Source organism: Polypterus senegalus, chromosome 4 (assembly GCF_016835505.1).
Source record: "Polypterus senegalus isolate Bchr_013 chromosome 4, ASM1683550v1, whole genome shotgun sequence".
Taxonomy (NCBI): Eukaryota; Metazoa; Chordata; class Cladistia; order Polypteriformes; family Polypteridae; genus Polypterus; species Polypterus senegalus.
Genome location: NC_053157.1, coordinates 248,455,565 through 248,468,730, shown reverse-complemented (window position 1 = coordinate 248,468,730; position 13,166 = coordinate 248,455,565). Strand labels below are relative to the sequence as shown.

Genomic DNA, 13,166 nt, shown 5'->3' with positions numbered 1-13,166 from the left:
TTTACACACACTATTCAGTATAATTTTACACTAGAATGTCCACAGCTATAAAGTGTGTGACTTGTCAGAAAGACTTGGGAGCCTTTTGTGCTCTCATCAGTTCTGTAATCTGCCCTGTAGAACACACTTGTGGGACCACATCAGGAATATTGTTTGTTAAAGAAATGACAAAACGGCACAAAAGAAAGTCAAGAAGAAGAAGAGAGACCAGACTGGTCTGTGGGGTTTGAGCTGTGAAGAAATGCTGAAGGACTTGAATGTCATCAGTTAAAGGACAGAGACATGAGGAGGTGACATGACAGGAGTGTTTAAAGATATGAAGGGAGTTGATGTCTTCTTTTCTGAGGTGGCATCATTTAAAATGAGTCTTATTAAGAATAAATTTCACACAAATGTATCTCCTCAAACAAACAACTGTAGATTTACCTCCTTGTCATGCGGATAAATGCTGAGGTTTCAGAATTTTCACAAACTGTGTAAATATTAGGCAAATGTGAAATTGCACTGAGTGGTCTGTTCTTGTCATTTGTAAAACTCTTCAGCTCTCTTGATTTTTAAGTTTCACAGGTCCCACACACCCCTTTCTGATCAGACTCCCTGTGAAGTGTTGCTCTCACCTGCAGGAAGTGGAGATGGTCCTTGGTCTCTGAAAGCTCCTTCAGATTAGCTTCTCTCCTCTTCAGTTCCTCAATCTCCTTCTTCAGGTGCTCCATGACTGCTTCAGCCTTCTCCGTTTCTCTCTTTTCTTGTTCTGTGATCTTCTTGGTCAATTTTCTGTGGGCTTCCTCAATGCACTGAATCAGATCAGTGAAGCTCTTCTCATGTTCCCACATCACTCTTTCCACAGATAGCTGTTGGATCGGAGAAAAATAATGAATTGAGTCACCTAATTAAAATAGAAACAGTCACAAGACACTTTTCTTAGTATGTTAATGTTGTAGAGGACAGTTTGAATTAGGAGAAGGGTGGTAGGTGTTTTCTCTGCCTAGCATTCCCCTGGTACTCTGGATAGCATCATGTACTTAAGGCACATGCAGGTCTGCAGTCTTAATAAGCAGCTCTGTGGGATCTATGAGAGGCATTGGCACAAGCTGATAGGAGACAGCAGCACTATTGTCATGTGGGGACCCTGGTAGAGTTACACAGTGTGGTCTTTAAAAAGAGCCTGTCCTGGTAATCCTGGGTTACAGAGTGGAGCAGGACAATGTTAACTTGGAGTGGAGAATGAGAGGTGGTGAAGAAGAAGAAGAAGAAGAAGAAGAAGAAGAAGAAGAAGAAGAAGAAGAAGAAGAAGAAGAAGAAGAAGAATTGGTATTGTTGAGTAAAGATAGTCTTTTGGAAGGTAATTGTATGAAAATAAAATATATATATAGTGTCATTGTGCAAAGATAAAAAATGTCAAGTTTAACTTTAGTAGGGCAAATTTTGAACAGATGCAGCAAAGTCTAAGGAGGATACACTGAGAAAAGCTTTTAAGTTTGGAGACAGTCGAGGAGCAGTGGAACAGGTTTAAAAATGTTTTACATGTAATGCAGGACAGATACAGACCTAAAATTGGATTTCATAGGAAAAGTTAAAAAACTCCACAGTAGGTTAATAAAGAGTTAAAAAAGAAGCTGCAAAGTAAAAAAGGATGAATATGACGCATAAGACGAATAACGCCATTGTGAATCGTAAGGCGCATGAGAACATGAGGGCAACCAGTAAGAAGGATATCAGGGAGGCTCAAAGGCATTTAGAGATGAATATAACAGATAAGGTGAAAGACTGCCATTGTCACTATGACTCACACTTGTATGGCTCACACAAGTGTCTTTGAGGTGAGGATTAGGGTGCAAGTAGGACAAAGTCGCTTGTAAGTGAATTGTGGTCAACATTTAACATCTTATTAAAGAAAGAAACATCCTCTAACAGGACAATTCAGTAATCAGGCAGGAGAAAAGCTGTTCATTGTATCTTTTAATTACTCCTCGGCAAAATGTTTTGGAGGGAGCATTCATCAAAAGCAGTCTGTCACAGCAGGGTCAGAATGATCAGACTGATCAGAATAACAAAGAATAGAAGTTCATTTTATAAACTGTTGAATTTACATGCAGTATCAATCAATTCATACATTTTACTCTGGTTGGTCCTTTGGTTTACACCCAAATGATTTATATAAAATAAAAGTCTTTTATATTATATTCTGGTTCTTCTTATACCTTTGAGTTGCACCACCACCTTTGAAATTTCTTTGCATATAACAATTGTCTATTCTCGTTGCTTAAAGTACTTCTGCTGATGTCATCGTTCAGTACATTTTGTATATTATATCAACCTTTCTTCTGGTACATTATTTATTTACTTGATCATCTCAGTATTTTTCCTAAACTAGTTCTTATATTTCAGTGTACAGTTTGTTGTTCACTTGATCTTTATTTGGTTTCCCACATTTATTAACCTTTTATGCTATTTCTTTAAGATGAATGCTATGTTACCCTAAAATTATTCTTCCACAGTAGGGTATGAGGTGCAAGCTGTCCAGGATTATCAACCCCAAAGCTGGAGGTGTACAGCTGTTTCAGTGACTCTGATATCTGTGATATAGTAGGCAGGGATGAGGAGCCAATAGAAAGGCTAAATACACATCTGAAATTTTTTGTTGAAAAAGTTGTGATGAGTTATATTTGAACAGGAGGGCACTAATGTAAGCTGAACATGTGTCACAAATAAATTAATGAAAGCAACACAGATCTAAGTGAGGAGTGTCAGTGAGCAGTCAGTGTGGTTTTAGATGGGGGATTTCATGTTTCACTAATGTGCTGGAATTCTATAATAAAACAAAAAAAGCATAAAGCATAAAGCAGTATGGAGGTCAATCTGGCAGGAGGGCTCACATTCAGTCACTTGTTCATCCTTGACTGTCACTTCTGTGTCTTTACTGGACTGCACCATATTGAGTAACAAGTTATACCCAACCCAATTTCTTAGAACTTATTATGCTTATTATTGTGCTTATTATTTTACTACACCAGATGGTGCTGGGCTTTATAATGGAAGTCTCTGCTAAATAAATCAGATTGTAAAAGTTTAGTCTGTCCAGGCACAGAAGTGTGTGTGAAAAGTTCTTGCTCTGCTGATGAGAACATTCTTATAAATGGATCCTGGAAGAACTGGGCATGAAATAGGAAGCAACTCTGGACAGTGTGCCTGCCAAATGTGTGTCCAGGTCACAAAGAAATCCACAGTGGAAATCCTAATGGGGCAAATTACAGTCACTACCAATTAACCAACTTGACATGTGAGGATGTGGGAGAGGAACTGGAGATACCAGTAGTGGTAAACACCTCATGGACCATGGATGGTGATCTGGAAGGCAACAGAAGTGGCCACCGCACCACCTTACTGTCCTTTGTCATAAAATATGAATGGATAAATTGTAGCTCCACTGCATGGAAAATGTTGTGTGTTTGCAGCTTGTCTGTCTGGTCTGCTTCTGTGGGTATGAAGATAGTCCATACACCCTGTTTAAGGAACAAACAAGTAACTGACAGCACAGAACACCTGAAGGCTGGACAACTGGTTGTAATAGGAATTTGCATAAATCACACCATTAAACAATAGGAGAAAGAGAACAACAATTTGAGGAAAAAGACGGGAACACTAAACAGAGCAGCATCTGTGAAAAGGAACTCCGTCTTTGAAGACCTGTCTAAATAGGTGAAGGTCAGCGATCATCTCCAGGGACGTGAATCTTGAATTTAATCCCAACTAGCAGACTCGGTGAGCTCACTGCAGTCCTTTTATTATAATGGCTCAGCACTGACTGGGAAAACATTTTACATTTAAATTTTCAGATTCTTTCATTGGCCATTTTCTCCAATTCATTTCCACTTCTCTTAACGCAAGACACGTACGGTCCCGGGACATAACAGCAGTTCAAAAACGTTACAGTAATGTGTGCATGCCCATCTGCCATGCATCTCGACACCCTACCCATCAAATGAAACTTCAAAGTCTCGTCTTACCGATGATATAAACCATTTTGACACACAACAACCACAGCATTGACACTAAAGCCTTTTTTACAGAGAAGAACATACTTTTAAGAGTTGACTGTGCCTACCTTTGAAGACCCCCTGCAAGTCAAACATCAATATTTCCGAGCAGTATTGATCCCATTGTGTCCGTAAGGCTCCAGCGAATATAATCCAGTAAAACGATTTAGGTCCAAAACACACGATATATTCTCAAAGGGACAAAACTCCAGAAAACGTTTCATAACTTGAGACCACCTAAGTAATTTTTTCACTTATATTGCTCATATTAGACGTAATTTGTTTCTGTCGGCGATAACCATGCTACCGCATGAAACACGGAAGTGTTAGCTTTCGAAAGACACCTAAGTTGGCCAATTACGATGGGTCTGGGGTTGACTGGCACCTCGTATAGCCAACCAGTGTCACAGAAAGCTTGCAGGGTGACGTATAGCTCTGAACGCTGGTAGAATCTACCAGTTTGATTGGACACTGTGACTGACACTCAAAACTTACAGCCAATGAGCAGCCGAGCATTTTGATATGTAACTTGCCATACTAACTTGTAAAAAAAATGATCGGGGCTGCGTGAAGGTGGCATTTGTGCCAGTCTGCAGAGTTGGTGCGTGGTTGTTTATTGTGATTTCGCCAAGTTTTTTCGCAGTTTAAATGTGAATAAAAGTAGAAGTTTAAACGTATATAAACGCTCAATTAAATAATAGATGCATGTACGCGTTGCAAAAGTATTCAATCGGCACCACGAGGTATAATGGGAGAGAGCGACGGGCCACGCCCTTGTGCTTTCTGCTTGCTAGTGATTGCTGCCATCAAGTGGCACATTGAAAAACGCTGAGATGTGTTGTAACAGTTTGTAAAAGAAATATATATAGTTTGTGTGCATTTTATAAAAAAAAGTAAAAATAAAAATATAAATATATTTTTGGCCCATAACTTGTATTGACTATTTTACATAGAAATGTGTATTTTTATTGTTTTATTATTTTATAACTAATAGAGTGACACTGTGTGTAGATATAGATTCCTTTAGGTGTAAGCTTTCAGTAGAGCCCTCATTGATATCTGTGGGTTGAAGCATTCAAAAGTTATTACACTTTTAACATACGGTCCAAAATGTGGGTAATGGTCCCTCTAAAAAGCCCCTGGACATGCCCACATAAAAACTGCTGTAAAAAATGTCATTTGTACAGGTATTCTTTTCAAATTTGAAATGTGAGTAGTCCACAAGTTATTCTGTTGGTACATGTGTGTTTCTGTCCTCACCTACCTACTGCAGCTTTATTTTCACAAAAACTTAGGCGAGAACAAAAACTCATTTTTCTGTGAGTTCTAATGTGCATAACTTTTGATCAGTCACACCAACAGTGATTCTGACTACTAAGGGTGAAACTAGAGAATGTGACCTTTACAAAGAGACCACACATGTGTTGATACTCCAGATAGTTCAATAACAGCAATGATTCGAATTTGGAGAGGTCGAATTACAGGCGATTTAGCAAAAATGACCCCTGATTGATAAGGGGTTATAGTCAGACAATTTGAACTCTGGAGTATTGTGTGAACTTCAGAAGGGGCTGAGGTGTGTATTTCACTGTATGGCAGTTATTGTGTGTTGACTGTCATTGTCATTTTCATCTTTGTGTCTTTTTTCCAATTGTTTATTTTTTCCTTCTTTTCTGAAATTTCCTTATAACTGCCTTTTCACTCATACTGTATATATTAATTTGACTGTTTAGAGCTGATGATATCAATAGATGAATGTACAGCGGACTCTTCATGGGCTGATACTGACCTGTTCTTGTATTAGTTTAAGAAGGTGAGGGGCAGCAATCGGCCTCGTTTCAGCAGATCAGCATGTAAACAGGTGGAGGTGCGCGTTATCGGCACTCAGTCCAGCAGACTAACACCTTCACTTATGGAGTCCAATAAAGCTGCGACATATCAGAATGAACTAAAAAGTCCATTAGAGAATGTGGTGTCGACTGATCCAACTCAGAACATCAGTGCCAACCATCATTATGAGTTATTGTTAGGGGAGTGAAGTCACCTTAAGTGAAGGAATGACAAACTTGGGGACATGAGGGTCTTGTGGTCTGAATTCCTAATGACTAAAACATGAAATGCTATCAGCAGTGAAACGCCATGAAGGACACGATAAACCATCTTCTCCTTCTTCATTTCCCCTGTCCTCACACGTCATCACCACAAACTCTTACAACCCTTTTAGTTTTTCTCCTCTCTTTGATATGAAGTGTCATCTTAATTCCACTCACCTTCATCTCCTCTGCTGTCCTCCTCGTCTCCTTCAGTTTCTTCTCTTTCACCTCAAGTCTTCTCCTAATTTCACTCTCTGTCTCCCCCAGCTGTTTCTGTTTTGACATACAAGAGGACACATGGGGGTCTTATCAGAATTCACTTCCACTTTGAGCCCATGGTGTCATTTTGAGTCATTAAATTTGTACAACTAATTTGTTTCACATTCCATGACACAACTTACTGTTTCTATAACACTTTTCTTCATATTGACACAGTAGGTGACACTCAGAGATTTAATGAAACAAATATGAATATAACAAAAACATTCAAATAAAGGTTTAATTTAACAATTCAATTCAAGATGGAGTTTGGGCTTGAAGAGAGCTACAAATAAAGGAGACACTCTGGAGGCTCACTGGTTTACGAAGTCAGTTCTTGAGATTGAGATGACATCACATCGACAACCAGGATATCAGAGCTTCACACATAAAAACTGAAGAAACCTGCAAACCTAGGAAACCTTGGATGGCAAAGGACTGCAATTGAAGGACCAAAAAGGCCATTGTGGAGTTGAGACTTGTGAGAACTTTGTCAAGTGTTTGGTCATTTTATGGAGTCAAGTGAGAAAACTGAGGCCGAGAAAACACGAGTGAGTCTGAGGAGTTCAGTAAAAGTGAAATCTGAAGAGGAGTTTAATGAGCTCAGAGAAATCTGACAAGAAATCAAAGGAGTCACTAATAGAAATACTTAAACAACGGGGTGGGGATTGATCTGTTCTTAACTCAATTCTTCTTTTTGTAAAACTTGATTGCTTTGTATGGATTGTAATAAATTAATAAAAAAAAGAAATAAATAAATACTTACACAAAACATTAGAACTGAAGATCAGAGAAATAAATAATAACACAAGTGAAAGTTAACTAACTCAGAGTTCAAACATGAAGAAGAGCAAACGAGTCGCACCCAGTGGGCTGCTTTATGGCTTGGAGGGCATGTGGCTTGGCTATTTTACAGAGAGGCGCAGATCCAGGTGTCAATGTTAACGTTAAAGTAAGTGACAAAAGTAAGAGCAGGCTGGCAATTGTGTACGAAAAGAGTGAAAATGGAGGAGCTGAGATTAGGAGTAGAAGACACCTGGTGGTCTTATCAGAAGTGCTGTTCAGACACAAGACACTCCTGGGAGGACTGGAGAGACTCAGAGAGTTTAACATGAGGGTCACAATGGGTTTAAGATGGAGGGGCACAGGGCTAAGGGGCATCAGGGGGATTTTTAACAGCAGATGGCAGCTGAACCCCTGGCATGGGAGCCACTGATGTTATAGGAAGGCAAACAAGGAGATCAGTCATGGACTTTAAACAAGGAGTTTAAGAAGTTAAGGTTTACAAACTCATAAGAAGGAGCCTGAGTTGCCTCAAAAGCTTGCATATTGTAATCTTTATAGTTAGCCAATAAAAGGTGTCATTTTGCTTGGCTTTTCTCTAAACTCATAATGAGAAACAGGCAGTGATATTAATAAGACTAAGGGATAAGCTGGGCTGGATATTAATAGGAAAGTCAACAAAGTAAAAAATATATATACTAATACAAAAAAACAAATATAGAATCAAACTAGAGAACTGGAAACCATAAACATAACATTAATAAATTAAAAGATTATAATAATAAGAGTAAGTTACAAAAGAGTGAAAACCTCAAATTAGGGTGAAAGAGAACACAAATAACAAGAGCGTGTGGCAGTAGGTGAGTTTATGAAAGACCAGGCTTAGAAGTTCATGAAGCTGAACAGGCCGTGAGAATAATAAAAATGTAAAAGGTAACTTTGAAATGTCTTGACTACAGGGGATAAGTCAAAATCAAACTGCCAATACATTTTAAATAGGAGATCTGAATACTTGAGGTCATCAAAAAGAAAACAAATTAATGGCAGTTATATAGAGGAACACATTAATAAGATGTGACTGCAAGAAATTAAACCTGACTAAGGCCAAGAACAGAAATGGATACACAAGATTTAGAAATGTCAGTGTGTGTTGGTGGTGTAGAATTTCATTAATTTTTTTTTTTTTTTATTAATTTTATTACAATCAATACATAGCAATCAAGTTTTACAAAAAAAAAAAAGAATTATGCTAAGAACAGATCGATCCCCACCCTTGAGAGAGAGAGCAAGCCAAACGGTGTAAAATTTAAGGCTTTTAAAAATACCTAAATCAACAAATTCTCTGTGCTTTATAAAATCATTTCAAAATATTACTGATTAGATCCTGCCATGTTTTGAAAAAGTCTGCACAGATCCTCTAACTGAGTATTTGATTTTTCCAATTTTAAATAATATAACACATCAGTTTCCCACTGACTTAAAGAGGAGAGTTTGGGTTCTTCCAGTTTATCAGAATAAGTCTGCGTGCCAACAGTGTAGTGAATGCAATCACAGTTTGTTTGTCTTTCTCCACTTTAAGACCCTCTGGAAGAACCCCAAACACAGCTGTTAATGGGTTAGGAGGGATTGTGAGTCCAAGACTGTCTGAGAGGTAATTAAAATTTTTGTCCAGAATAATGTTAATTTGGAGCAGGCCCAGAACATGTGACCTAGTGAGGCTGGGGCTTGGTTGCAACGTCCGCAGGTTGGATCATGCCCTGGAAACATTTTGGAGAGTTTTAGTCGAGACAGATTTGCTCAATATATAATTTTGAGTTGTATAATTGTATGCTTTGCATATGGAGCTTGAGTGAATTCTCTGCATTGCTACTTTCCACTCCTTTTCTGATATATTAATTGAGAGGTCATTTTCCCAGTGTCCTCTTGGATCTTTGAAAGGAAGGGATTGTAAAAGGATTTTATATATTGTAGAGATGGAGTCTAACTCCTTGAAATTGAGCAATAATTTTTCCAGCGTGGATGAGGGTGCAAGATGAGGAAAATCTGGAAGGTTCTGTTTAACAAAGTTCCTGATTTGAAGATAGTGAAAGAAATTTGTAGCTGGAATGTTAAATTTGGAACGTAATTGTTCATAGGATGCAAAGACGTTGTCTATATAAAGGTCTCTAAGCAAGTTAATTCCAAATTTTTCCAGATATTAAAACTGCATATGTTTGTGAGGGTTGAAAGAGGTGGTTCTTTTGCAGGGGTGCCACAGAAAGAAGCTTCTCCGTCTTAAAATGCTTTTAAAGCATTTTAGAATTTCATTAATAACTGACTGCTTCAAATCTGTGAGGGTACAGAGATTTGACTAATGAGCGTCAAGGGTACAGGCCTGACATTAGGAGTGGGCTACAGACCACCAAACACAGATAAGAGTATCAAACAGACAAACACAGCTTTAAATGGCTGAGGCCCCACTTACTGTACGTATCTGAACTTATCTGAGTGCACATTAAGATCTCACGATTTCAGTCTTCTAAAGAGTCCAAGGATTAATAAAACAACAGAGGGAGGTCAAACTTTTAGCTGTGGACTGATTGGCCTGCTCATATAGGAGATGCCCCTTCACTCTCAGGCTGAGGACTCACCACTTTAGCCTGGCATAGCTGGTAGGGCTGACTGTTAGCTGTGTTTATTATGTCTCTGTTTGTTAGTCATTTTTATAAAAGTGTAAATAATATAAACATCATGAACTCTTACCAATCACCCACTATTCTGTTTCTTTTCTCATTTCAGTATTCTGCTCTTCCACTTGTCCACTGCCAAGCTGTTTAGTAGCCCCTGACGGGGAAACCTGAGGTATCGGGAGCCTTGGAATTGAAGAGTTTAAGGACTGGTTAGCCTGCCCAGCACAGACGTGTACGGTAGAAGGACCAGCAGGAGGTGGAGGGCCAGTAGGCTGAGGTCTTCAGAGGTGTATGACTTCTGTCTTTTCAAAATGGCCGCTGAACCTACAGAGGTTTATTTCCTCCAGATATGCTGACAGTTGTTGTTTCTGATTTCCTCTCCTCTTTTGTTAGCTGGCCTTGTCTCAATGATGATATTAATGGAGGTGTCCTGTTTGATCCTTTTATGTTACTTAGTTGAAGTTGCTTTGTTTAATGTCTGCTTAAACTGATCTTTATTTTTGTAACATGCTGTAATTTGTAAAGTTTGTAACTCTATTTTAACTGTCAGCTTGTCTCCAGTGAACTGAAAAAATATCTTAAAGTTTTTAACAATTTGAAAAGATGCACATTTACAGAGGTTATAATAGTAATGGTGGACGTTATTATCCAAATATTAACTTGGAAACCCTATGAAGCAGAGACGAGTTCATCAGTGTAATTCCTAACTGTTTATTAACACAGAATGTTTAAACATCAAAGAGAGAAGAAGCCGCCTGTCCAGATTCTTTATTGTGTAATAATCAGAATTCAGGTGTACCAGTCATCCATCTATTAGGATGAAGAGATCAGAAGGTGTGGACTGAAAGGTTTAAAGAAAACCCAAAACGGGTCAATTCTAGTGATGCAAATGTGTCAAAGTCTAAAAGAGACCAACTGGTAGACAGTCGAGGGGCAGGGTGTTAGGTTTAGAAGAAGGGCATATAAGGCAGGAAAAGTCAGCAAACATGAAAACATTATGGAATTTTAAAAGAGCTGTTCTGAGGATGAACAATGTCGGGTGTGGAGCTGCAATAAAGCGCACCAGGTCAGCATGAAGACATTTTGCTTTTCTACACCTTTCATCATGATGCGTTTTATCTCTGACTGCTTTTGGAAATGAACAGTTAAGGGTTCAAATGCAATTACAAAAAGCATTGGTGATAATGGACATCCCTGTCTGGTTCCACATTCTAAACTCATATAGTCACAATGGATCTTATTTATACAAACCGAAACATTTGAACTGCTGTACGGTAACTTAATCCATGCAAAAACATTGAGACCAAACCTAAATTTGCACAATTTAGTACACAAATATCCTCATTCATCTTCATCAAAAGCTCCTTCCTCATCCAAACATGACCGAACCTTTGGAAACTCAGACACTTTAGGATGAATATATTAAATTAAACAACTGCTGAAAATTTAAACCCAGATGTTTACCTTTGGGCATCTCAGGAATTGACCCAAATGTACAAACAGTAAAAAAATAGAATCTTCTGAGGTGCTGATATTCAAGTAAAACAGAAGACAAAGCAGCACATGAAGCTGAGCAGAGAAGAGCAGCCATGGGCATCCCAGGACTTCAGGACAAGGCCAACTGTGACAGACTCAGAGAGTTAAACCTGTTTAGTGTGAGCAGAGGAGACAACGTGGGGACCTCATCCAGGTATTTAAAATCCTCAAAGGTATTCATAAAGCGGAACCAGCAGAATTCATTCATCTTAAGGGTGAATTACATTCTCAAAGACATTAATGGAAATTAAAGGGCAGTGCATTTAACACTGAAGCCAGGAGTTGTGGGACTAAGGACTAAACTATTGAAACACAGAGTTTAAAGAGAATTCTTGATAACCTTTAAAAAGAATCTGGAGGAGTTTTTGGGAAGCATATTTATTAGCAAAAAAATGGGCTTGATGATCTCCACTTGTTTGCTAAATTTCTTATGTTGTCCATCTCACAATCGTACTGTGTAATTATCAAGGAGCTGACTAAATGAAATTATGTCTGATCACTGATTAGGTGCAGAATTATTTAATAACTAAATAAAGTGAGAACATCTTTATTACAAAGCCACTTAAAAATCTTTTAGATCTAATCCCAAACATCAATATTAACTGACATGTGAGTGTAACGTGTCTCTTAGAGAGGCCTCAGGTACTCGAGACACAAGTGATCAGAACACAAAGAACCTCCGCTCAGTTTAATGAGAGCACTCAGCTCACTCGACTGTCTATGGATCACACTGTGTATCTCATCCTGGACTGTTTCATGTCTTCCACCCAGTCTAACCAGGATAGGCTTCAGCTCCCTGCTGTCCTATACAAGAAAACTGGGACTCCTCAACATGAAGGAACAGATTTTTCTGTCAAACTACATTTACATAACACTTAACTCCTTTTTTATTGAGTTTTCATTAAACACTAAACCCCACTTACCTGTTTTCCTTCTCTTTCCATCTTCAACTCGACCTTTTCATGACTGTTGTGTTCAGTCATTCCACACATCACGCAGATGCACGTCTTGTCAGTTCTGCAAAACATCTCCAGACTTTTCTGATGTTTCTCACAGAGCTTCCCCTTCAGATTTCTATCAGGGTCAGTCAGCTTGTGTCCCTTCCAGGCTGCTATTTCATAGTGAGGCTGCAGGTGAGTCTGACAGAAAGAGGCCAAGCAGGTTAGACATGACTTCACCGCTCTCAACTTCTTCCCAGTACAGGCGTCACATTCCACATCTCCGGAGCTAGCATAATTCTTAGATGGCTGAGAACTGAGCCCTGTCTTTTTATATGTTTTGATGACTTCATTCAGCAGAGTGTTTCTTCGCAGAGCAGGCCTTGTCCTGAAGTTGTCTCTACACTGCGGACAGAAGAACTCTTGGATGTGATCCCAGTAGTCTGTGATGCACTTCAGACAGAAATTGTGACCACAGGGGATGGTGACAGGGTCAGTCAAGGTGTCCAGACAAATTGAGCAGATGAACTCATCCTGTAATCCACCCAGGTGGGCTTCAGCCATTGTCAGTATGAGGAGAGGCAGGCAGAGAGATTCAGTCAGACAAACAAGGAAGTGACTTGTGAGGAAATGAAAGTGAAAGTTTGTCTGAGCTCAATGTGTAGGAGGAGGAGATTAAAAGAGAAAGCTGAGAGCTCACAGAGAGAACATCTGAGTAGACACTGAGGGTGAACAGTTAATGTGAGACAGGTGCTCAGAGAGTGAAGACCACAAAGTGACAGAAGAGATGACCTGTCGCAGGTGATTTAAATCATGTCAATATTTCTTATTTATTTATTGCGTACTGCAGTT

General features: G+C 38.9%; 1 protein-coding gene across 1 annotated transcript in view; it reads right to left on the bottom strand.

The window, feature by feature from the left end:
• LOC120529020 (tripartite motif-containing protein 16-like) overlaps positions 1-12,906 on the bottom strand; it is a 41,122-nt gene extending 28,216 nt beyond the window's left edge. The window contains exons 1-2 of the mRNA XM_039753081.1: positions 12,300-12,906; positions 6,308-6,403 (exon numbers count right to left, since the gene is read on the bottom strand). Coding sequence (XP_039609015.1) covers positions 6,308-6,403; positions 12,300-12,878 — 675 coding nt within the window. The 5' untranslated portion in view covers positions 12,879-12,906. The remainder of the gene's footprint in view (positions 1-6,307; positions 6,404-12,299) is intronic.
• Between the last annotated feature and the right edge of the window lie 260 nt (positions 12,907-13,166).